General features: G+C 36.1%; 1 protein-coding gene across 1 annotated transcript in view; it reads left to right on the top strand.

Annotated features, from left to right (window-relative positions):
• The window catches only part of LOC120543429 (serine/threonine-protein phosphatase 6 regulatory subunit 1-like), a 156,353-nt gene that overhangs the window by 28,306 nt on the left and 101,255 nt on the right, over positions 1 to 26,792 (top strand). Inside the window, exons 4-5 of the mRNA XM_039776556.1 lie at positions 13,039 to 13,176; positions 14,535 to 14,600. Coding sequence (XP_039632490.1) covers positions 13,039 to 13,176; positions 14,535 to 14,600 — 204 coding nt within the window. The remainder of the gene's footprint in view (positions 1 to 13,038; positions 13,177 to 14,534; positions 14,601 to 26,792) is intronic.

The raw sequence follows: 26,792 nt of genomic DNA, 5'->3' as shown, positions 1-26,792 counted from the left end.
GAATCTTAGACCATCACTTTTTACAAAATATCCCCAGATGATCAAGGGTCGTAGGTCCTCTCTTGTGCCCTCTTCTCTTCAGCTCACTCTATATGCACAATGTGTCTAATGTTGTCTCCATTACAAGTGCAGCAATGTTTCCATAAAGGTGGCCCAAATATTTTTAATTTTACTTCATTGTTTTAGGCATTATGTGCCGAAACCGCAGCCATATAAGATGGAGACAAATTGTGGAACATAGCATTTTGGTTCTTTAAGTTGTGTATTTTAAAGTGTTATAATTAAAGGAAAATCAGAATGTTGACTGTTATTTTCCATTTGCTTTAATTAGGAGGTCTTAACATTAAACAGTCGGGGACCCTAGGTTTAAGAGTACGTGAGACAGAATGAGAACATGCATAGATCAAAGTGAAGATGAGTAGGATAGGGGGAAAAACAACTACATTGTGTAGGGGCCTTGCTGTAATTTTTCCCAACAAAGATAATAAAATATTCAAACTTACGAAAAGGCTTAGCAAGTCATTTATTTTTTTTTTTTAGTTAAAATACTGCAGCTTTGCATAGAGTAACTCGGTGGTAACATTGGTGTGTGTAAAACAAACAACCATTCTTTGAATGTCAGCTTTCGCCATTAAATAGCTTTTTTTTTTAAATAAAAAAATTATATTAAAAATGTGACATTCAGTCTGACAGCCCTAGTTTACAAGCTTATACTGATTAATGTTTCTGTATTTTATAAAAATGATACTATAAGAAACGGGGCTGCAATGTGAGCCATACCCATTTGGAGCCCGTGAAGCTCAAATTTTAAAAGCCACAGTGAACTGTAATTACGCTGTAGAACAGTTACCATGATAAATGAGGACTGAAGCATTTTTAAAATGTTACAATTGATGTTTATCAATATTTTGATATTTTTAACCACCTTAACCTTTAAAATCTGTGTCGGAGATTAGCACCAGTGGTCTTTTACGATACTTGGAAAACATAGGTTGTCAGTATTATGTTGAAAGCAGTGTGAATTCAGCAGAGTAATACTTACAGTTGTGCTTGAAAGTTTGTGAACCCTTTAGAATTTTCTATATTTCTGCATAAATATGACCTAAAATATCATCAGATTTTCACTCAAGTCCTAAAAGTAGAAAAGAGAAACCAGTTAAACAATTGAGACAAAAATATTATACTTGATCATTTATTTATTAAAGAAAATTATTGAATCTATACTAATAAAAGGCAAAGCACTCACTCACTCACTCACTCACTCACTCACTCACTCACTGACTCATCACTAATTCTCCAACTTCCCGTGTAGGTAGAAGGCTGAAATTTGTCAGGCTCATTCCTTACAGCTTACTTACAAAAGTTGGGCAGGTTTCATTTCAAATTCTACCTAATGGTCATAACTGGAAGGTATTTTTCTCCATTAACTGTAATAGAGTTGAGCTGGAAAGACGTGGGGGACGGAGTTTCGTGTGACATCATCACGCCTCCCACATTATCACGTGAACTGACTGTCAACGCAGCGGGTAGAAAACCAGGAAGACCTCCAAAAAGCGCTTAAGAAAACATGCATTATATAATTGAGAAGGCAGCGAAACAATAAGAAGCGAGCGAGTCACATATACTACCATATTCATGAGTGTTGCTACCTCGGGAAGAAAGAAAGGTGTAAACCTAAACTTTAAATTAAGTTCATAGACAGGCTACGCTGGCGTTCACATGCCCACAGGTAATGCGGATACAAGTTTAATGAGAGGACGCAGGATATAAACGAGAGTTTTGATCACTTTGTAACTAAGTTAAAATTGTAGGTGAAGGGGTGTGCTTATGCAAATTCCAGAGACTGTGTTTGTGGGGGATTGACAGTTAAGGCGGGTGGGGAGTCACGTCATCATCTCCCTCCCATTCATCTATTTCGCTCTGAGCTGAGCTCATGTTAACGCCGTCTTCGAAGCAACTTCGTCAGACTGCCACCAAATACTCACAGAAAAATCCACAAGTTAATACACACGCTGTCTCTAGAGTTTCTACACACTGAATCCTCCAGGCACTACTTACAAAAGGTCACATTGACAATCGTGTTACGTTATTTTTAAAATCTTTCCTTTTCTTAGCACAAGCACAGCTGAGAAGCTTCATGCATGTGCTCCATAACGCGCTAAAAATAATGCATTTAATCACACTTTGCATTACAAGCAAAGGGAGCTTTTGTCAATGCATGATTTCCTGGTACACCGATTACATTGATCAACGATCCCGATTCATTTTACCCTCGCACCACCTTAGTTTGAGAAGAAGTATGAAAAATATGAGGTTAACACAGAAAAACAGATCACCAATTCAAGCTTTATGAATAATCGATTCGCCATCAATAATTGTTTTGGTAAAGCCATCCTCCTTCCATTTTATAATTTTTCCGCCACTAGCCATGATTAAATGAACGGTAAAAAGTAAGAGCAAAGCGAGGGTGACTTATTTAGGCAGGCATATATATGACAGCAACACTCATGACAATGTCAATCATGTTACGCTATTATTAAAATGTTTCCTTTTCTTTTTCATTACTTCTTTAACACACTACTTCTCCGCTGCGAGGGGCGGGTATTTTGCTATATATATAATATATGAATGACCTCCAAAGAGCGCTGAGACTTTTGATATCATGAACGTGTCTGCAAAAACTGGGGTCTCCTGCCCAGCAAAAGTCGAGCAGCCAGCGCGCATAGCTGTGCCGCCTTTGAGACGCTGACTGCGCTTCTGCCTTAAGTCAAAGTGAGCACTTTTAATTTTTTTCATCCTCCCCCTGCGCTATAGCCCAGACAAGTGCAAACACGGACCCCTTTTCTACACCACGGCAAAATAATATTAAGGCGATTCACACTTTCTTTTGCACGATATCGATTATGAGGTCCTCAGCTCGGATTATGAAGACACGCACAGGAGTGGAGGACTGACAGTGCCATCACAGCCGATTAATGGCGGGACGCCTCACCAGTCTACACAAGACCCACCGCGACTGTCCCCAAAAGCGATCATAACGCCAGCTTAACACATCTCTATACTATATAAAAGAAAAGGCAACTTTCCTTTCTTTACACCTTTTTCCTTTTATCCCAAACCAAAGCCTTTCTCTTAACACTGCAGAGGACACAAAACTAATTTTCTTTAAATGCCGGTAAGGCACATTACCAGAGGCACAAATTTGAACGTTCACATAGAAAATGTAATTTCAATGTACCTGTACTTCTTAAAACGTTAATGTTTTACTGTTTAATAACTTATAGACTATAATTTATTATTTTTCCCTTTCACTCAGTGACCAAACCTATACACACACATATAGACACATACAAACATACACACAAGTATATGTATGTGTATATATACACACACACACACACACACACACATATACACACATATATATAATTTGTGTGTGTATGTATATGTATGTATATATATGTATGTATATATATATATATATATATATATATATATATATATATATATATATATATATATATATATATATATATATATATATATACACACACACACATACAGTACATATATCTATATATATACACACACATACATACACACACACAAATTATATATATGTGTGTGTGTGTGTGTATATATGACAGCAGCAATCCAAGCTGTGAGAAAACAGTAAAAAGGAGGCGTGTCAGACGTCGTGGTACATTTTCTGATGCAGCTACCGAAAACAACTTCGTGACGCTGCCGCCAAATACACAAAACAATTACTTTGACAATCATGTTACATTATTTTTAAAATGTTTCCTTTTCTTTTTCATAACTTCTTTAACACATGACATCGCTGCGAAGCGCGGGTATTTTGCTCTATATATATATATATATATCACAGCGACACTCATAACAGTGACAAAACAATTACAGTGACAATCATGTTACGTTATTTTTTAAATGTTTCCTTTTCTTTCTCTTTACTTCTTTAACACACTACTTCTCGAGAGAGAGAGAGAGAGAGAGAGAGAAATTTTTCCTTTTCTTTTTGGTTCCTTCTTTAACACACTACTTCTCCGCTGCAAAGCACGGGTATTCTGCTAGTATTACATATTTGTGAGTGGCAGAAGTAGTATGTGAACCTTTGCTTTGCTTTCAGTATCTGGTGTGACCCCCCTTTTGCAGCAATAACTGCAACTAAACGTTTCTGGTAACTTGACCATTCCTGCCCACTGCTTGGAGGAATTTTAGCCCATTCCTTCATACAGAACAGTTTCAACTCAGGGATGACGGTAGGTTTCCTCACATTAACTGCTCACTTCAGGTCCTTACACAACATTTCAATTGGATTAAGGTCAGGACTTTGACTTGGCTATTCCAAAACATTAACTTTATTCTTCTTTAACCAATCTTTGGTAGAACGACTTGTGTGCTTAGGGTCGTTGTCTCGCTACATGACCCACCTTCTCTTGAGATTCAGTTCATGGACAGATGTCCTGACATTTTCTTGTAGAATTCTCTGATATAATTCAGAATTCATCATTCCATCAATGAAGGCAAGCCGTCCTGGTCCAGATGCAGCAAAACAGGCCCAAACCATGATACTACCACCACCATGTTTCACAGATGGGATAAGGTTCTTATGCTGGAATGCAGTGCTTTCCTTTCTCCAAACATAACGCTTTTCATTTAAACCAAAAAGTTTTATTTTGGTCTCATCCGTCCACAAAACATTCTTCCAATAGCCTTCTGGTTTGTCCACTTGGAGAGCATTGGCTTTCTCCTTGCAACCCTGCCATGCACACCATTGTTGTTCAGTGTTCTCTTGATGGTGGACTCATGAACATGAACATTAGCCAATGTGAGAGAGGCCTTCAGTTGCTTAGAAGTTACCCTGGGGACCTTTGTGACTTTGACGACTATTACACACCTTGCTCTTGGAGTGATCTTTGTTGGTCGACCACTCCTGGGGAGGGTAACAATGGTCTTGAATTTCCTCCATTTGTACGCAATCTGTCTAACTGTGGATTGGTGGAGTCCAAACTCTTTAGAGATGGTTTTGTAACCTTTTCCAGCCTGATGAGCATCAACAACTCTTCTTCTGAAGTCCTCAGAAATCTCCTTTGTTCATGCCCCATGATGCACTTTCACAAACATGTGTTGTTAAGAGCAGACTTTGATAGATCTCTGTTCTTTAAATAACACAGGGTGCCCACTCATACCTGATTGTCATTCCATTGATTGATAACACCTGACTCTGATTTCACCTTCAAACTAACTGCTAATCCTAGAGGTTCACATACTTTTGCCACTCACAAATATGTAATATTCGACCATTTTCCTCAATAAATAAATGACCAAGTATAATATTTTTGTCTCATTTGTTTAACTGGTTTCTCTTTATCTACTTTTAGGACTCGAGTGAAAATCTGATGATGTTTTAGGTCATATTTATGCAGGACTATAGAAAATTCTAAAGGGTTCACAAACTTTCAAGCACAACTGTATTATTATGCAAAGATGTTGGAGGCAAAGGTACTCTGTAAATACTATATCAGTTTATTTAAAACCTTGTTCTGTTATTTCTGTAGTGCTGTAATGACCTTGAGCAAGATTCGTGTACATATGGTTAGGTAGAAAGTGCCTTGCTTTATTCTAATGTTAATAAGATTTACAACATTTTTCATATCAATATAACCTTAGGGTATCAAGAATCAATAAAAAGTTTTTTCCTATTAACACAGAATATATCATGCTAAATAGCAGTGAACTGAACAACTTTGCCACTGATCAGAGCTGTAGTGTTGTTTGAAATAGTAGCTGCGAATATGCACCTGACTTTATACTCGTAAAACAAGGGTCAAATACTCAGTTCAAAATATTAGTTGGAGCTGCTTTGGGTATTCCATGTCAAAGTACCTAAACTAATACAGCCGTTGCAGCTTACCGTATATCAAACTGGCTCATTCGCCTTGTGATCGTCTTCTCCGATACACCATATAAATCTGCAATCTGTCGTACTTTTAAACCGCATAACAGAAGGTGTTCTATTGACTCAGCTGGAATGTCAAAGGATGGATGTCCAGACCAGGGAACTGTGTCACCTGAACTGGAGTGTAGTAGAGTCCGTTCGACCTGTTCTTCGATAATTTCAAAAATAGTTTCATCTATGTCGGAGTCTAAAAAAGCCACCAACATTGTAATTTCTTCTGATAAATCTTCATTTCTCTCTCTGAAATAGGTAATATCTTCGGCAGAATCCATTTCATCGGTAGTAGTAAGCATTTTTCTAATCGATTCTTGTGCTTCGATTCACCAATCAGTAACTAGAGGGTGTGTTAGAGCCCACCCTCTCAACTTTGACGAGTGAAAGTGACAGTTTTATTTTAAGTCGTATTTCATGACGGTTTGTAGGAATGTTACGGACAAAATGAAATAAATAAGTAACAAACATTTTGTGACACATTTATTTATTTATACTCTCATTTCATGACACATTTATTTATTTATGCTCACATTTCACAGTACTTTTATTTATTTACGCATTTATTTATTTAATTTTGTCCGAAATATTCCTCCATAAGAAAGAGCACTGGAGATTTTGTGTATTTTATTTTAACATTCAGAAGAAGTTGTGGAAAATGAAATAAAAGTGCTGAACATTGCAATATTTGCTATGCATATTAATTTTTCTTAAATAATGAATTGAATCAAAAATTTTGTTTATTTTCCAGCCCTCTCCACAGCTATAGTTGGGTCAGTGAGTATTTGGATAGTGACACAATTTTCAAAATTTTGCCTCTGTAAGCCACCTAAATGGATTTGAAATAAAACAATCATTATGTGGTTGAAGTATAGACCTTCAGCTTTAATATAAGGGGCTTACCAAAGAATATCATTTGAGCTGTTTAAGAATGATAGCCATCTTTCTGCATTGTCCCTCCTTTCATTTCTTGGGGATCAAAACCATATAGACATTTGACTGACAAGCTGTTCCATAGCCAGGAGGTTGAAGTTCCTTCATTATTTCATTAAATATTAAGCTTGTAAAAGATCTGGCATTTATCCCAATTGTAGAATATGCATTTGGAAGCTGTCACTGTGAACTCTCAATATGAGGTCGAAAGAGTTGTCCATGCAAGTAAAAACATTCCATCATTAGGCTGAGAAACCCTTTAGAGAGACAGGAGAAATGCAGTTAGTAATCAAATGAACTATTTGGTATATTGTTTAAAAGAAGGTGAACTTGGCAACATCAGAAGGTCTGGAAAACCACGGAATACAGCTGTGCTTGATTATTGCTGATTTCAGTCCTTGTTGAAAAATCTCACAACATTTAGCCAAACCAAGAACACTTGCTGGGAGGCAGACCTATGATTGCCAAATTCTACAATCAAGAGAAGGCTTCATGAAAGTAAAGACTGAGTACACCTCAAGCAAAGGAAGGACAGATTAGACTTTGCCAAAAAACTTGTTTAAAGTTTAAAGGCTTGTTTAAAAGCCTTATATATGCCAGAATGATGGAAAGAAAAGAGAAGAAATGGCTTATGTTCCAAAGAATACCACATCATCTGTGAAACATGGTGGAGGCAGTTTTATGGCATGATCATGTATGGCTACAAATGGAAGTCAGTCACTAGTGTATTGGTTATATTACTGTTGGCAGGAGTAGTAGGAAGAATTCTGAAGTGAATAGGGCCATACTAACAGATTCAGCCAAATGATAGGATGACACTTCACAGTACAGATGGAGAATGAGCCAAAACATACTGTAAAAGAAAACCAAGTGCTTTTCAAGGCAAAGAAGTGGAATTGTATCTAATTGACAAGTCAATCCACTAATCTCAACCCATTTGGACATGCATTTCACTAAATCAGGTAGAGTCAGTCTAAATTATACATTATGTCATTATGTGGTTAAAAACCAGCCTCAACAATAGGTAAATCTCTTTGTTGATCAACGTTATTAATCACAATTTTCACTCTTGAAATGGAACTGACATTCACCCATACCTGCTACTGTTATACCATTCATTTCATAGTTTTCCACTTTAGTTTTTCTTGTATATTTTGATTCCATTATTTGATTTAATAATGACACTCAAAGCTATGCAAATGAAAGCCTTTATTCAATCATCAACATTCTCATCAACATTTCCAGTCCCCCAAGCTTAGTTGAATACATTAACATGTGAACATCCATAATTGTACTAGGAAATATAGTTTTATAATTAACATGTCAAATTTGTCATTTTTGTGACAATATGTATTAGTCACACTAAACGTGGTTGTTCCTTTTTTGTTAAGCTATCAGAAAGTTGTGTTTTATCAGGGGACCCCATGATACATTCTCCATAATATTGCTCCAAACCTTAGCGTTTTTATGCTACAGATTTTGTTGATTTTAATGCATCAACCAGGGAATGATTATCTGTGACAAAGATAGGCAAGTTCAATCCATCCACAAAAGTTGTGTCAAGTGCCAAATACAGTGTAGTTAGGAACAGTGCAATGTCAATTCCATCAACCAGACCATAGACACATTTCTGCCTATACTTTTTGCTTAAGGAGAACATAGTATATAAACATCCCTGGCCAGTGGGGCTCTTTACAGAAATGCTGACTTTATATCCATGGAGTTAATTTCCCTTTGTTTTTGAAGTACAACACCAAATGCAATCTGAAAGCAACTGATGCAATGGAGGTTAGTGCCATTGAAGTTCTTGTATATTCAGCTCTTCAAATTCTTTGGATACCAAATGTGCTTTGGTTATTATTCCAATAGAGGCATCTTTTAAAATACAAACCCACCTTGTAGAGAAAAAGATTTTGCCCAACATTATTGGACTATACAAAAACATTATTTTTCAAGTTAGTGAATTCATTTTGCTTTGCTGTCTAAAAAATCTATATTGGTCGGGCCCTAGTTACCAGTTTATTTCATGAGATATGAACGTACAGTTAGATCACAGTTACATTGTGTATGCTAACAAGGTGCTCATGGTTCTTTTGTTCCATTGAGAAGGGACCTCGTGTGCCATTTTCCTATAACACAGACTCTAGCATATTAATTCCAAGACGAGCATTACCCTTTTAATACTGTAGTTGATTTGGTTGGTAGGACACCACAGTTGTTCCAGCTGAAATGGCTCTGCATAGCATCATTTTTGTGGTAGTACATATAATCTGTGTAGTTTACTAAAGTGCAAACTAAAAATTTAGTCATATGAAAAGTACATTCACCATATTGTGTTTTTTTTTCTTTTTTTTAATAATTGTGAATGTATCAAGATTTTCCCAATATTTAGGCAGTATGTATAGAGAAAAGGGAGAAGATTTAAAAATTGTCTTTGCAATAATTTACTTAACAAAAAAAAAACAGATAAGCCATTTATGTCTAGGGAAAAAATAAGTAGTACATCCTTACCTGCAATACATGGCATTTTCCCCCCCTTTGGCAAAAACAACCTCAAGGAGGCATTTCCAGTAACAGACTACCAGTCTCTGACTGACTTTTACTGGGAGAAAATTTGTCCTCCTACTTCATGCTGAAATGTTTCAGCTGTGTGATGTTTGAAGGGTTCCTTGCATGTGCAGCTCTTTTCAAATCTTCCCACAGCATCTTGATTTGATTTGGCCATTCCAGAACCCTCCATTTCTTTCTTTTCAGCCATTCCTTGGTGGATTTACTGGAATGTTTTAAAGCTCTACTTTTGGTTGAGCTTTAATCATCTGACAGATGAACTTAAGTATAATCCAGTACTATAAAAAAGTTATAGTGGGTTCTATGATGGAGAGCTGGTCAGACCCTAATTCAGCAAAGCAGCCCAAAACCTTAACATTTCCACCTCCAGGTTCTTCTAGTCAAATTACTTTGTCTAGAGCATATTATTCCAGGAGTTCTGGTCTTTGCCTAGGTATTCATGGGCAAATTGTGTAGTCTTGCCCTGTTGTTCCATCTGGGCAGAAGAAGATTCTTCTTGGGGCCATATCTAATTTGTGCATTTTCTTTCCAATGGTAGACTTCTGCATTTTGATATTGACAGTGGCACGAGCCACCTATATGTCCTGTAATAGAATTATTAACTGTGGTTCATGGACACATCTTTCAGCATCTTGTAGTCTGCTCTTAGGCTGAACGAGCTAGGGTAGACCAGCCTGGACAAGTTGGCTGTTGTTTGAAATCTTTTTCAGTTGTACATGATCTTTTAAACAGAGGAATAGTTGATTTTCAGTTGTTGGAGATCATTTTAAACCTCTTCCCAGACTTAGAGACATAAATAACCTTCTTTCTGAAGGTCTTAGAGCACTATTCTTATTTAGGTGTACTTATAAAATACACTTCATCACCTAATCAAACTAAATGTCTGAGGTTTAAGATGGTCTCCTCCAAGATTCTATCCAATGATGTTCTAATCATTTGCACCTAATTCTAATTATGGGTATTTGAAGTATTGATAAATGTAAGGATGTACTTACTACATGAATAATTTGCATTCATATTTATTTAAACTATGTAATGGACATCAAAGTTTAAATTTTGCATGATGTTTGTTGTATTATATCACTTTTATCTATCAATATTGTTTAAATGAAAATGAAATATTGATAATGTCCACATGTTTAAAAAAAAAAAAAAAAGAAATAAAAATTTTACATGATTATACTTGCATCTAGCAATTTTTTTGGGCCCTTTTGATGATATCTTGGGGAATGAAATGTGATGTATTTATTATTTAGATTTTTTTTGGGTTATTTTAGACAGAATAGTATTCTAGTTATTTGATGAAGTAAATTCATTTTTAATGCACATACTATATTTTAATTTGTTGATTTATTATTGTATAAACTTTTTTTGTAGATAAACATTTTGTACCATTTAAAAGCTTTTTTATAGCATTATGCTTTGGGTCCCTGCAACCCTTTAATGAAAAAATTGGTTTAAAAAATTATTTGCATGAAGGATTTTTTTAAATTTTTAAATAAATACTCAAAAATGCTTTTTAGTATATTCTTCAAAGAGAGCACCATTTTGGTATTCTAATTTATGTAACTACTTTATAGGGTACTTTTTTTTAAGTCAGTGGTATTTTTTCACTATCATAGTGTATATTAATTTGCTACATAAAATTGTGTTCTAAGGTGATTAAAAAATACCTGTTTTTGCATTTTAAAATGGAAGTGAATGGGGCCTAGGTCCAAACATGGGGGAAATATAGGCCTTAAAATTTACCATGTATGTCCACTTTACAGCAGCAAAGGTTTCAATTTAAGACAATGTGCCCTTGATTTTTTCTGAGTCATGCTTTGGACAACAAAAGTAAACTGGAATTAATAAATATTATCACTGATTCTTGGCACTATTTTCTTGAAGTAAGAATGCTTTTCTTGTTTGCGTGTTTGCTTTTTCAATGGTTAACATAGGCCATGAAATCATCTGATTTGTGTATGTACTCTGCAAGCTCTGACTGCCCTTCTTTTATCCCTCTCATCTGGCAGCTTACTTTGTAGTTTTAACAAGGTGTCTCAATTGTACTAATTCCGATGTCAATTGCGGTTCTCCTATCCAATCTATAATATTCTTTAAATTATCTGTCCATTTCATTCTCGGCTCATACCTTCTTCTACATTGCTTGCTGTACAATACTTTAGATGGTTGTCATTTCTCCTCTACTGTATTCTTATTTACCCAAACCAAACAAGTCTTCTTTCTCTGATCTTATCAATTACCAAACAAGTCTTATTTCTCTAAACTTACCAACTAATGTTCTTTTTATTCCTTATAGATGTATGCAATATTCATTTTAACCAATTAATTTCCACAAGTACCTTCTTTTCTGACTTCTGAAGACACCAAAACTCTCATCCTTATAGTATTACTGAGAAAACAAGTGTTTGATAGTTTAATTTTTAGTTTGTTAGATATATTGTTGGGCTGGCGCCCTGCCCGGGGTTTCTTTCCTGCCTTGCGCCCTGTGTTGGCTGGTATTGGCTCAAACAGACCCCTGTGACCCTGTAGTTAGGATGTAGTGGGTTGGATGATGGATGGATAGATATATTGTTCGTTTTCCAAATGCAGCTGAACCCAAGCCTATTCTGCACTTCAAATCCTGTGTCATTTGTCTGTCTTCAGATACTTATTCTCCGAGATACACAAATTAATTTACTTGTTCATTATCATGTCAATCAATCTTCACCTTTAGCTTCTTTTGATGTTTTCCAGTTATCATTGCTTTGGTTTTCTGTAAGTTTATTTTCAGTCCAAATCTCCTGTTCAGGTGAATCTGCAATTAAGTCAATATCATCCTCAAAGTGTAGGTTATTTACAGTTTGCCTGTCTAGTGATACTCCAGCTTCAACATTCACCAATGCCATACTCATCATTGCCTTTAAAAGTAAATTAAACATGTATGGAGAACAGGCTAAGTAGTTTTTGAAACATATAAAAAATGCTTTACTTTAGAACACAATTTAGAATACAATCTAATTTAACAAATTAATATGTACCATGATTGTGAAAAAATAAGTTTGACTTGAAAACACCTATAATTGTCTTAAGTGAGGAGTCACAACCAGATTGTTTTTTTTTTTTTTCATTGTTACTTGCCAGGACATATTCACAAACATATTTACAGTCACTTTAAATAATTTTGGTTTAAGGTGCCAATCAACTTAGCATACGTACCTTTGAAATACAGGAGGAACCTGCAGCATTTGGGCAAGACTGTTGAGGACACAAAGAGAACAGATAGTAACATTGGTAAATTTCATCGTATTCCTTAAATTCATGAGACATAATAGCTAACCATTATGGCACCTCCTGATGTTGCATTTCTCTATTTCATAAAAGGTCCAAAATATTAATAATTTGTTTTCTTTCCTGAGAAGCCAGGATCTCCTTTACATATTCTGTATTTGTATAGCTTGGGTTTTAATTTCACACTTGATCACAACAAATAAAAAAGAGAGTAAAAATGTTTTGCATATTGAAAAGAGCATTTACTTTTTCAAATTTAATCATCATCTTATGTGACACCTGTCTGGTTACAGATTATATCTTTCCTGCGGAAGAGAGAGGATTTTGTGGATCTTCTTCTGCAGCACATTGGCACCTCAGCTATCATGGATTTACTATTGAGATTATTAACTTGTGTGGAACAGCCATCACTCAGACAGGAAGTGTTGAACGTGAGGTTTTTTTTTTTGTTACTTTTATTTTTACATTAGCTATTTTCCAGTTGTTAGTTATTTGTTTTAAAAGTATTTAATAAATATATATTTATGAGATGTCAAATGCACAATAGAGAATTTTTGCATCCAGAAGTACTGGTCCAAGTTACCTCAAAATAATATTTAATTCCAAATCCAGAAACAAAAAATGATTTTGTTGGTACAGAATTGGTTAGTACAAAGACTTTATTGTTAAAACTCCCATGGTGGTTTATATAAGAGACTGCTTTATGATATATCTTGCACAACCATGGAATAGTTTCTTGTAAATGCAAAAATGTTATAAATTGAATGTTTTGATCTATATGTTTTCCTAGTGACCATTTATCTTCATATTGTTTGAAAAGGGTTGTGTTTTTTTTTTATCTTTGTTGTGGTGATCAATGGAATGTGTAAAAGTGGATTTCATCCGGGAATACCTACACATTTTGTGACTGATACCACTGCAGAGTTATGACCAGTGCACAGTCAAGCCAACTAGACTAGGAGTATTGACATTACACATTACACAGTATTTCTGCAGTATGGCACTAGTGTTTGGTTAAGCATTGCCCTGTTAGAAAATGGTTTTAGGAAGGCCAGCCATGAAAGGTAATTTGTTTGCGGGAATGTTCTCTATATAGCATCATTTTCAAACTGCCTTTATTAAACATGATGGCCAGGTATTATCATTAATTTCTTCTTTCATTCATTTTTAGCAAGTATGAGGACACATAAAAAGGTTTCTGCAATTTTTTTACCTTTATTTATTAAGAATTTCAAAAACAAATTACATCACTTTTCTACATAGTTGCCTTCATTTGCGCCACAGTTTTCCCAGCGTCATACCAGCTTTTTAATGTCTAATTATTACTCCTCCCGTCTTCAACGTTTCCAAAGAAAATATAAAAGTGCGGAAACGTTTTGAACGTCCTTTGTAGTTTAATATTGCCCAATATGAGTGACCTTCAAATACTTAGAGCTGTATAGTCCATTACCTTTGCAAAGATTTTTGAGGTACCCCGGTTTGAGTTAGCCTTTCCCTTCTCCAAAAAATCAGAATATACTATATAATCTTAGAATACTGTGTTCTAAATTGTTTCCTGTTAAATTTATATGAATTTTAAAAAATCAGTCTTTAGTGTAATCCTTTTGTTTGTCAATTTATATGTCACTTTTCTGACCATTAAGTGATTTGTCTTCATGTTTTTAGAGTATTTGCCATTATTCAATGTTTTAAAAGGAATTCACACCTTTATGTTTCCAGTTTATCTTTATATTATTTAAAAATTCTATATTAACATTCTTTTATCTTTTTTGTTTTCTTTCTTTTCAAGTGGTTGATCGATGAGCGTATTATCCAACGTCTAATTGATATGATCCACCCTTCCAAAGATGAGGAGGTATAAACTTTTAATAATAAGATTTAATAGTGTTTGGTTTTTCCATTGATTTCACAATTCTTCTATAGGTAAAGCTGCTTTGGACAATTTCAATTTTGCTACTACAAATTGTGTTTACATGTTAATTTTCTGAACTGAGTTTATAATTTATTATTATCTTTACCTTTTTCATTTGTATTGTCTTTGGCCTTACTTGGCTTTATATCAGTACACATTCTAGTCATATTTTTTTATAATACACATATAGTGCCTTGAAAAATTATTTAACTTCAACCTTTTTTTCCCACATAAATGATTATCACAATGTTGAATATTGCTCAGTTTGACTAGGACTTTTTATCCAACCCGCTATATCCTAACACAGGGTCACGGGGGTCCACTGGAGCCAATCCCAGCCAGCACATGGCGCAAGGCAGGAACAAATCCCTGGGCAGGGCACACACACACACTAGGGACAATTTCAGGACTGCAAATGCACCTAACCTGCATGTCTTTGGACTTTGGGAGGAAACTGGAGCCCCCGGAGGAAACCCACGCAGACACAGGAAGAGAACCCAGGTCTCCTTACTGCGAGGCAGCAGCACCACTGTGCTGCCCAAAGAAAATTATAAACATATAAAAACTTAAATACTGAAATGTGAACAGTACCACATTCTGTACTTGATTGAACCGCTCTTTGTAACTGTTACAGCAAGAGGTCTTATTGGATATGTCTTTATTAATTTTGCACATCATGATAAAATAAGATTTACCTCGGTCCTCCTTGCAAAATGGACCAGTGGTTAATTGGGGAGTGGTGTTGGACAGCAGTGTTCAGGTCTTGTCACAGATATTTGGTATGGTTGTGATCAGAGCTGTTGATTGGGTCGTAGTGCAGTGAGTAAGGGGTCTGTGGCAGTGCAAGTTTTTAACGCAAGATTATGCTTGGGCTCAGTGGGTTCACATGCAGATGCAATCAGCGCAGCCTGTTTCCTCGTTGACACTCCGTGGGTCTTAAAACGCCCATGAGATAAATGGAACCTGAGTAGGCAAGATTGAGGGATTCAAAAAAGGTGAAAACAGAAAGGAAGTAGACTGGAGGTGAAACCAAAGAAGGAAACAAAAAGTCAGAATTTTGGCAGAGCTGGTATGGTCAGGAAAGAAGTGCTATCTGGAGCAGGTGCACTGTGGGTGTGGGGATGATCCTCCAGAACGACTAAGGAGAGTAGAAGCAATCAATCTTTCTGAGAGGCCCCATGGATACTGAGGGATTGTGGTGGGAAATGGGAACAGTGCATATGGGGTCCCCACTGATGGCGAAGGATGGTGGTGGGGACATGAACCATTATAAAGTCAATTGTGCTTTCTGGTGGTTATCTCCTGCCGCTGAGCAGACTGTAAAAGGACTGATCCCAACTGTATTTTGACCCTTGATTTTAACCTGTAATCATCTCCTATTATGTAGAATGGAAAGAAAAAAAGTTGATGATATAATAAAAACCAATAGTCACCAGTGCTGTACAATATAAAATAATGTGAAAAATATCAGTGGGGGGACTAAAGTAAAATGTTACTTGTGCTGCATAAACCACATGTCAGTTTTTCAGGGCGTTCCACATCAAATCAACAGATTTTTCCAGAAATTCAATACACTTTGGTCTCAAAATTCTTCAGGAGACACACTGTAAAATTATTTTGATTTAAGATCAGTACTTTCTAAGATGGGTCCAATTTTGTAACAGGAGAGGGGTGTCAGATTTGACACCTTTATTTCTTCATTAATTAGAACTAAACCACCTAGCAGGCTCAAATTTTGCATATTGGTACCTTTATAGGTATAGTATATAATGAAATCAGAATGTTTGGTCCAGATGACACCACTTGGTAACAGCAGACGGAAGCATCTGATCCATTAGTAGTGTGATCATGAAGAGGGCAGGATCTCAGCTGCTGCTTCACTGTGGTGAACATTTGGGCAGTCAATTGACTATTTTCACAAGACACCTGGCTGACTTTGAGCTTGCCATCTTCTTTAGAAATGTAACAGTGATATTCTTGAGTACCAGCTAATCTTTTGGCCATGGATAATCACATTCTTTGTTCAGCAACATGAGATAGGACATCACCATTTGATACGAAAAAATCTTTGACATTTTTTGATAACATTCTGATTGAAAACTCAGTGATTCCCATATTGACACATGGCTCATTCAGCCTATGTTTAGGATAGAAAATAAACATGAAAGATTTGTGTAAGAAAAGTAAGGTTTGTGTTTTGAGAAAGAAGGGACAACTTAGAATAAATGAAAAATATTTAATAAAATTATGTGCCCATTTCCACTCACTGTAAGGGTGCTATGAAAATGAAATCCAAAATGAGTTTTTTGGATTTCAGAGGTCTGCTGTTCAAACTCTGATACAGTTACTTTTTAGTTTATTGCTTTTTCAGAAAGCCTATATAGTTATTTGAATAAGGAAAAAATCAAACATCTGTGTTGTTTACAATGTGTTTCTCAGACCTCAACATAGCTAAGCCAAAAACTGAAATTAAATTTTGGTCAGTTTCAAGGTGCTGCTTTGACCATACAGGGTCATCTGGACCAAATTAATTTTATCACATACTATACATACCATATATATGTTTTGTAAGAAAGGAACTATATTGTTCTCGACCCGGCACAGACTTGACACGGGAGGCATGTATAAAATAAAATAAACTTTTTATTTTCCGCAGCTGGAGGGCACATCTTCCCCATAATCCCTCCAGCCACAACACAGTCCCAAGCACAAGACACACAATACTCATTTCCACCACCAGTCCTCCACAGCTTTGTCCTCCTTCCACCCGATTCTGGCCGTTGAGTGGTGGTTGCTGGCTCCTTTTATGGCCCACCCGGAAGTGCTCCAGGTGCTTGATCACCTGTTTCTGGTTGGGGCTGAAGATTAGTCCAGCTGGGCTCAGTGACCCATGCCGTGCCCCCTGCCGGCCACTTCAGACCCCAACAGGGCTGGGGAGAACTCCATCTCCCATGAAGCCCTGCGAGAGACTGAGGCACTGCTCCAACTCAGGGGGGCGGCCATCCAGCATCCAGGGGGAGGTACTGCACTGTCCAGGGCTGCTCCCCTGAATACACATTGAATGGGTGTCCCAGTCGGACATGGGACCCGGCCATCCGCCACATTATCAATGTGCAAAGTCTGAGCCTGCTCAGTGGTTTAGTTCTTCAGCTGTGGACTATGAAAAAATGGGGCTAGATAAAATTCGACAACCCCTCCCTTCAGTAAACTGGCTGTATCTTGGAAAACATTGATCTTAAATCAAACAAAAATTTACAGAGTGTCTCTTGACTAAGATGTGGGTATACCTGGTCATTTTTTGAGTCTGAAGTGCGTAAGCCATTGATTGCTTTTACATGGAATGACCTGCCTGTTTTTTTGCTAAAATATTGTTAAATATATATACTTCTGGAATTATCAGGGCTCATCATAAACAGAAATCTTGACCAACAAATGAGGGGAAGAAGCAGGACTTCCAAAACTATTAATTTTCGGTCTGAGTATTCCTTTAACAACAACATGCCATTCTCCTCTAGGTTCTCTATGAAGTAAACATCTAATACATGGTTTGGCTGTTATTTGAGTAACTAGTATATTCTGTTTCTCTCTGATTGATTGCAATACACAAATTAATGGCAAGTTTAGGGGACATAGCTCTAAAGGTATGGTTGTATAGTTAATATAGAAGGAAAAGGGGAAGAAAAATAACGGTTTTAAATTAGGTTTAGAATTCGCTAGTACTTGCATGGCTTGATGATGATAATGAGGTTTATTTCATCTTACAAAAGCAAATGCTAATGGCAAGGCTTTATTGTAGAGTATGGCAGTGATCGTACCCATAAAGGCATGGAAGGTAATATGTAACTGTTAATTTAACTCAGCTTCTTTCTATTTATTTGTTTTGATCACATATGTATTTTGATTGCCTCAGCTTGCTGTAAAGTCTGTGTTGCTATTTAATGTAACATCCTCAAACCTGCTAAATCCAGTTCAGGTTTTGAACAGCAAGTGCCAGGAGCCGAATAAGGAACAACCCTGGACAGAGCACACATTCATTGAGGTGATCAATGGTACTGCATTCATACTCACTCAGTGCAAATTTAAAATCGCCAGTTCATCCAACATCCGTATCTTTGGAGTTTTTAGAGGAAAATCACATACTGTACTGGGAATGCACTAGTATACAGTGAACGTCTCACAGAAAATGACTATACACAACATTAAAATGCAGAATGTTGGTCACATAAAGCAGCAATGCTGTCTCAGGTTGCAATATTTGTTTTTTAACTACAGGGAGTGCAGAATTATTAGGCAAGTGAGTATTTTGACCATATCATCATTTTTAATGTGTATATTCCAACTCCAAGCTGTATTAACTTGAATGCTTATTGGATTTAAGCACGTCAGGTGATGTGTATTTGTGTAATGAGGGAGGGTGTGGCCTAAGGAGATCAACACCCTATATCAAGGTGTGCAGAATTATTAGGCAGCTAGTTTTCCTCAGGCAAAATGGGCCAAAAAAGAGATTTAACTGACTCTGAAAAGTTAAAAATTGTAAAAAGTCTTTCAGAGGGATGCAGCACTTTTGGAATTGCTAAGATATTGGTGTGTGATCACAGAACCATCAAACATTTTGTTGCAAATAGTCAACAGGGTCGCAAGAAACGTGTTGAGAACAAAAGACGCAAATTAGCTGCCAAAGATTTGAGAAGAATCAAACATGAAGCTACCAGGAACCCATTATCCTCCAGTACTTTCATATTCCAGAGCTGCAACCTACCTGGAGTGCCCAGAAGTACAAGGTGTTCAGTGCTCAAAGACATGGCCAAGGTAAGGAGGGCTGAAACCCAACCACCACTGAACAAGAAACATAAGTTGAAACGTCAAAACTGGGCCAAGAAATATCTGAAGACAGATTTTTTTCAAAGGTTTTATGGACCGATGAGATGAGAGTGACTCTTGATGGACCTGTGGATCAGTAATGGGCACAGAGCTCCACTCCAACGTGGAGGTGGGGTACTGGTATGAGCTGGTATTTTTAAAGATGAGCTAGTTGGACCTTTTTGCATTGAAGATGAACTCAAAATCAACTCCCAAACCTACTGCCAGTTTTTCGAAGACACTTTCTTCAAACAGTGATACAGGAAAAAGACCATGATTTTTATGCAGGCCAATGCTCCATCACTTGTATCAAAGTTCTCCACTGCGTGGCCAGCCAGTAAAGGCCTTAAAGATGAAGGAATAATGACATGGCCCCCCTTCCTCATCTGACCTAAACCCTATAGAGAACTTGTGGGCACTTCTTAAACGCTAGATTTACGGGGGAGAAAAACAATACACCTCTCTGAAGAGTGTCTGGGAGGCTGTAGTCACTGCTCCACAAAAAGCTGATCATCAACAGATCAAGAAACTGACAGACTCCATGAATGGAAAGGCTTATGACTGTTATTGGAAAGAAGGGTGGCTATATTGGTCATTGATTGATTGATTTATTTTTTGAAATGTCAGAGATGTTTATTTGTAAATTTTGAGGTGTTTGTTTATTATTCTCACTATAACAGATGAAAATAAACAAGTGAGATGGGAAAATTTTCATTTTTCCTTTAGTTGCATAATAAATCTGCACACTAATAGTTGCCTAATAATTGTGTGCACATATGTATTCCCCTGATGATGTTCACACTCACATTTCCGTTGTGAAACATTCAGGTTTCAGGTTTATTAACATTTTGGATTGACTGATAGCACTGTGTTTGTTCCATATTAAAATTAATCCTCAAAAATACAACTTGCCTAATAATTCTCGCTCCCTGTATAGCTAGCGTGCGTGTCCAACATAAAATGCATAGCTGGTGTATATGTGTATTTCCACTTTCTTGGTATGTGCATTGTGTGGCCAGTTTATTAAATTCAGGGTGAGCCAAAATGAAGTACCACATTTCTCAAGGTCCTTATGCGAGGTAGAGGCAGCTGAGTGGGTTTGGATGGGGGATTTTTGATAGGCCATCCCTTATAGTTTTCAGTGAGCAACATGCCTTGGTCTGCTGCACACGGTGATTTCGCTGTCGAAGCATTCTTCAAAACAACAAATCCATCATCACTATGCAGTGCTTTTGAACGCAATTCAGTATTCCTCCTAATGGTTACATCCCACATTGGAAAACAGTTCTTCAGTGGGTGGCTAAATTTATCATCAGGGACACCTGCACAGTGAGCATGTTGCAGTTTGGTATGCCGTTGCAGAATTTGGCATTGTAGGCTCTTACTTTTTTTGGGGCGGTCACTGTCATTTCAGAACATTACATTGAAGCGCTAGAGAATTTTTGCAGCCCCAACTTAAAAATGGATGTGGTGGATGCCTGGTTTCAACAGGATGGAGCAACAGCTCATACAGCGTGGACATCCATGCACGCGTTTTGCGGAGATGTTTCGAGAAGCTGATCTCCTTGCGGCAATCTCGGGTGGCCTTCACATTTGCCTGAACTTGCTCCCTGCGATTTCTTCTTGTGGAGCTATCTAAAGTTGAAGCTATACACAGATCGACCTCAAAACCTTGAAGCCCTCAAGGGCGCTATTTGCCACGAAATCGCCGCTACTCCCCTTGAAATGGCCAAACGAGTCATGTGACCATTCACAAATCATCTCGAAGAGTGTATTGCTAATGATGGCCACCACCTTGAAGACAATTTTTAAAACACAGTGAAAAAAATCTATTTTGTGTTCCCTTTCTTGTGTCATAATGAAATTTAGCGTTTTGTAGAATAAACATTTGAACTGTTATACTTCTTTTTGACTCACCCTGTACTTATGTCCTTCCGCTTGGTGACGGCATGATAGTTGCAGTCTTTTATGTTTAAATAAGGTAGACAGATAATGAAAGAAATGAAAGCATCATTAGTATTAGATAGATAGATAGATACTTTATTAATCCCAAGGGGAAATTCACATAATTTATTATTTATTTGTATTACTTAATCCCATCCTTTTTTTATGGGAGAACAAGGACAGAAATGCAGTGTAAGAGATCATCCTTTCTGCCAGGTGTTAACTGTGTCCGCTAGAATTGGTGGGGTCTATTTTATGCTTTTTTTGTAGAGGCAGAGCAACATTTGAATGCCACAGTATAGCTGAATATGATACTTGAATTAATTAATGAAAATAGTGTACCCCCATATATTTTTGTTTTGGAAATATAATACTCTATGACATAAAACATGGTTTCAGGAACATCATTTTCACTTTAGTTTAATGTAATGGCCTTCTCAGTTATTGAATACCAGTCCAGTCGAGGTTCTAATGAATGTGACAAAAATAACTATTTGAGGTAGAGATCCTAATGAAAGACTGTTTTAGGGGCAATATAAAACTGTCAGTATTAATTATATTGCCATTTAAAGAGGTTGCACCTAACTTGCCTGAGAGTGCTATCTGTTGTTCATTTTTCATGTTTTCATTATAAGAATTACTGTACATTTTTAAGAAATTGATTAAAAATTATTCATATACTATAAATATTGCAAACCAGCAAACTGTCTAGGTGGAGGTAAAATCTGCCTAATCATGATGTCATATAACACTAGTGATACAATAATGAATAGTTGTGTTTTGTGCCAGTGTATTCAATTATAAAAGATCTATTGTAATTAAAACACAATTTAGAAAATTGTCTGTAAGATATTATTTCCCACGTCAGCCTTTAAGACCGGCAATGATTTGATATAGGACATTTAAGTCGTGAGAGACACAGAATGTTATATAAACAAACAGTTCACATATATGCTGTCTTTTGTTGTACTATTAGATTGAAAATGCTGTCAACAGCCAGACTGAAGTTGAAACTGTTGAATGCTTGCACATTAAATGAAAGTTCATAAGTGCACTCCAGTCAGCAGATGCTCAATGTGTATTATTAAAAAGTGAATATCCTGCACTTTAGATTCCAAATCTACTTTTTTCACAAACTGCATGATTCCCAGCTTAAGAGATATTTAAATGAGTACCATTAATTGCACCATTTTTCTTAATGGACTTGTTTCTTGTGTCAGTGTAACCTACTGTTAAATCAATCAATCAATCAATCAATCAACATTTATTTATATAGCACATATTCATACAAAAAAATGTAGCTCAAAGTGCTTTACAAAATGAATAGAGAAATAGAAGACATAATAAAAGATAAACATAAGTCAACATTAATTAACATAGAATAAGAGTAAGGTCCGATGGCCAGGGTGGACAGAAAAAACAAAAAAAAACTCCAAAGGCTGGAGAAAAAATAAAATCTGTAGGGGTTCCAGACCAAGAGACCGCCCAGTCCCCTCTGGGCAATCTACCTAACATAAGTCAAACAGTCCTCTTTGTATTTAGGGTTTTCATGGAAGGACCTGATGATGATGGTCACGTAGACTTCTGGCTTTCAGTCCATCAATGTTGGTGCATCATGATGCTTTGAGTAGGTGGCCACCACAAAGAAACCGGAAAAAGAAACAGAAGAGAGAGTAGGGGTCAGTATGGATTTTGGAGCCACTGTGAATAATTATTATGAAGAATTGAACATACAGAGTATCAGTATTAAGTTAAAGTGAAGTTATAAAAAGGCCATGTTAAAGTAATGTGTTTTCAGCAGTGTTATAAAGTGCTCTACTGTATTTGCCTGGCGAATTCCTATTGGCAGGCTATTCCAGATTTTGGGTGCATAACAGCAGAAGGCCGCCTCACCACTTCTTTTAAGTTTAGCTTTTGGAATTATAAGGAGACACTCATTTGAAGATCTAAGGTTACGATTTGGAATATAACGCGTCAGGCATTCCGATATATAAGATGGAGCGAGATTATTTAAGGCTTTATAAACCATAAGCAGTATTTTAAAGTCAATCCTGAATGACACAGGCAACCAGTGTAGTGACATCAAAACTGGAGAAATGTGTTCGGATTTTCTTTTCCCAGTTAGGATTCTAGCAGCTGCATTCTGCACTCGTTGCAAATGATTTATGTCTTTTTTGGGTAGTCCTGAGAGGAGTGCGTTACAGTAATCTAGTCTACTGAAAACAAAAGCGTGAATTAATTTCTCCGCATCTTTCAATGATATAAGAGGTCTAACTTTAGCTATGTTTCTTAAGTGAAAAAATGCTGTCCTAGTGGTCTGATGAATATGCGATTTAAAATTCAGATTACAGTCAACGGTTAAATGTCTGTGGGTTGCTTTTTTTTTTAAAAAGTTAACCTTTTTTTTTTTCTTCTTTTTTTTCAGTTTCACTGTGAAGTGGAAAACTAACTTAGTTTGTATCCAGGTTATACAATAAAATGTAGAATATTACTAAGGACAGAGTACCAGAATGTGAAAGCAGTTTTAATAAATAATTATACAGGTATACTCATTATTTACGCAACTGAATTTAAATTTTTCATCTTGCAGTATTACTTAAATTGATCTTTTACTCAGTTTGTGTTGATGATGATAATAATAATAATAATTATAAAAGCTTGAAACACTGTAGTTTGCAAAGCTATTAACTCCCAAAAGAGAGAGTAGGTGCTAGGTTTGAACTTTTCACTACTGGCGCCAGAAGTGAACTTTACAGAGTAATCTGCAATTTCTGAGATGGTTCCTCCCTTCATTTATTTTAAATGGCCCTCATTGTATATGTTTTTTTATGCAGCCTTAATTAAGTTAGTAACTAGGTTTCCATGTTCTCCCTGTAGTAATATTTTGCTCCCGCATCCCAAAGATGTGCTGGTTATATTATTTGGGAATTATATCTTGGCCCCAAATGAGTGAGATTGGATATACACATTAGTTTGCCCTGGTGTATACAGGTGCTCCATATGGTCCCTGTCTTACTCCCGATCCTGCTGGGATTAGTTTCAACTGTACCATACATAAGCAGCCTAACATTGGTTTATAAGTGGTCTAATAAGCTGTGCTCCATTAAAAAGAAAAAGCATATGCCATTAAGCATGACTACACATTTCTGGCATAAATCATAGAATAAAATAAAACATATTAAACAAAAGAACTTTTTCTTCACAGAAGCTTTACTAGGAGGAGAATAATTCATTTAAGGGTAATGCTGCCTAACCATTACTTTTTTGCAAAAAAGTTGTCTCTTGACAGTTACCTCATTTGGCTGATAAGAGCATAAACTATAAGAATATTAAACACACATTTTCATACTATTTGCTGCATAATTTTTAATTTCTGTAAGCATCTTTGTGTCATGAACCATTCTGAAGACCACTCTTTCTGGTACAACTTTGGCAGTAATCATATTTTGGATTTTCCCACTGAAACTTCAATCAGTGGGAAAATAATACAATTAGCTGCATATTTTATCCAAACCTTGCTAGCATAATATCTTTTTTGAAAAGTAGTCAGTTAACTATATCATGTAATAATAAAAATAATATTCACGGAGTAAATTGTAATATTGTAATAAACTGAATAATTTCTCTCTTTGGTAATACCTACAAAAAATATTGCAATAGTGTACTCCAAATTGCTATTATTCATGTACTTTTGTTTGCAATTAAAAAAAAAAATGGGTAAAGTATGTGATGGGCAGATCACATTTTCATTGAGCTTTGTCTTTTGATGTGCGATATATTTCTGTTAATTATATAATATTTAAACTGTTAAAGGAAAAATATTTTTTTAATACAAAATGGATGTTGTTGCTGATGTACTTTTTGAGGTGCTGCAACAAATAATCATAAAATACCCATCAAGAAACTCCACATTAATATACGTTGAATGTTGGAATCTGCTTCACTTTTCTGCCCTATTGCCAACATTTTGAAAAGATCTGTATGGTTTATGAAATGTGTTCATAAATTGGCAAAGATCTATGTTAAACACTTTAACTTTCTCTGTTGTGGCTGTGACATGGAGGTACAACTATTGTTCAACAAATAAGAATAGTAGAAGATGGATATATACAAGTATGTATATACAGTGTGTGTGTGTATATATCAGAACCTAATCCCATTGAAAACCTTTGATGTGAGTTGAAAAAGAAATGGCACAAAAGAGGACCAAGGACCCTGGATGATCTGTAGAGATTCTGTATAGAGGAATAGTCAGAGATTCCCTACTCTCCATTCTCCCTCCTCATAAGCTGTTTTATTGTCAACATGATGTTATACATATACAGTATATTTGACCTATTAAAGGAAACGCCAATAAAACCAAACAATTTTTATTTTTCAGCTTAATTTTCACGAACACTAATACAATTATTATGTTTGCAAAGATTTTTTTACATTTAATACAGTAGCTGTTTTTCTCACTTTTTTTACTGATTGTCACAAATGAAACTTCTTGATGGCATGTTTTAAGTTCTGACTACAACTTAATACATATTGTCTGTCAATGAATCTCTGTTATAATTCCTTTTCAGTTTGGAAACATTTTCTTCTGTTGATGATGTTGAAGGTTAGGCAGACTTTGAATAATTTTTGAAGGATTTCTTGCAACTACAGAATTCAGCAGTTTATCTCTCAACTGTGGCATTTGAAGGGGACATGTCGTCATACCCACTAGGCTAGAACAAATCTTTGAGGCCATATTGTTCTTTAATGTTAAAATTTCAATGATAATGGAATATTTCATTTTGGGGCTTTTGTCATCTCTATTGTCATGGCTCTGAAGCACAAAATCTACACCTATCAGCATCGAATGCTAGAAACTTGCACACATTTTAGTATATAGGGAGGTAGTCATTAGCCACTTACAAAATTAGCAGTGTACAGTATTTAAAATAAGTTTCATCCCAAATCTATCATGTAGCACATTGCAAGTCAGTATACCTTTTTTAGATACAGTATGTGTCCTTTAAACTTTATAAACCTTTTCTTTATGGCATTAATGGTTTATTTCAGTGTATGTTTCTGTTTTGTTTAACAAAGCTAAGGCGCTGTGTACATGAATACTAAATGGATGTAGAGAACCTCTTGTTTAAAAAAAAAAAAAACAAATTCCACAGGAGAACTTAAGTGGTTGTAGGGAACGTGTTAAATAATACTAGTACAGAAGGTAAATGGAAAGTGTCAAGCACAGAAAACCAAAATGTTATAGGCTGGGAATAGTTGGCAAGGTGAAAAATTGTGCTTATGCAGTGAATTAATTTATGAAATGACTCTGCTACAATGTTTTCTTTT

Source organism: Polypterus senegalus, chromosome 13 (assembly GCF_016835505.1).
Source record: "Polypterus senegalus isolate Bchr_013 chromosome 13, ASM1683550v1, whole genome shotgun sequence".
NCBI lineage: Eukaryota > Metazoa > Chordata > Cladistia > Polypteriformes > Polypteridae > Polypterus > Polypterus senegalus.
Note: the sequence above shows the minus strand (reverse complement) of the source record. Positions and strands in the feature narration are given on the sequence as shown.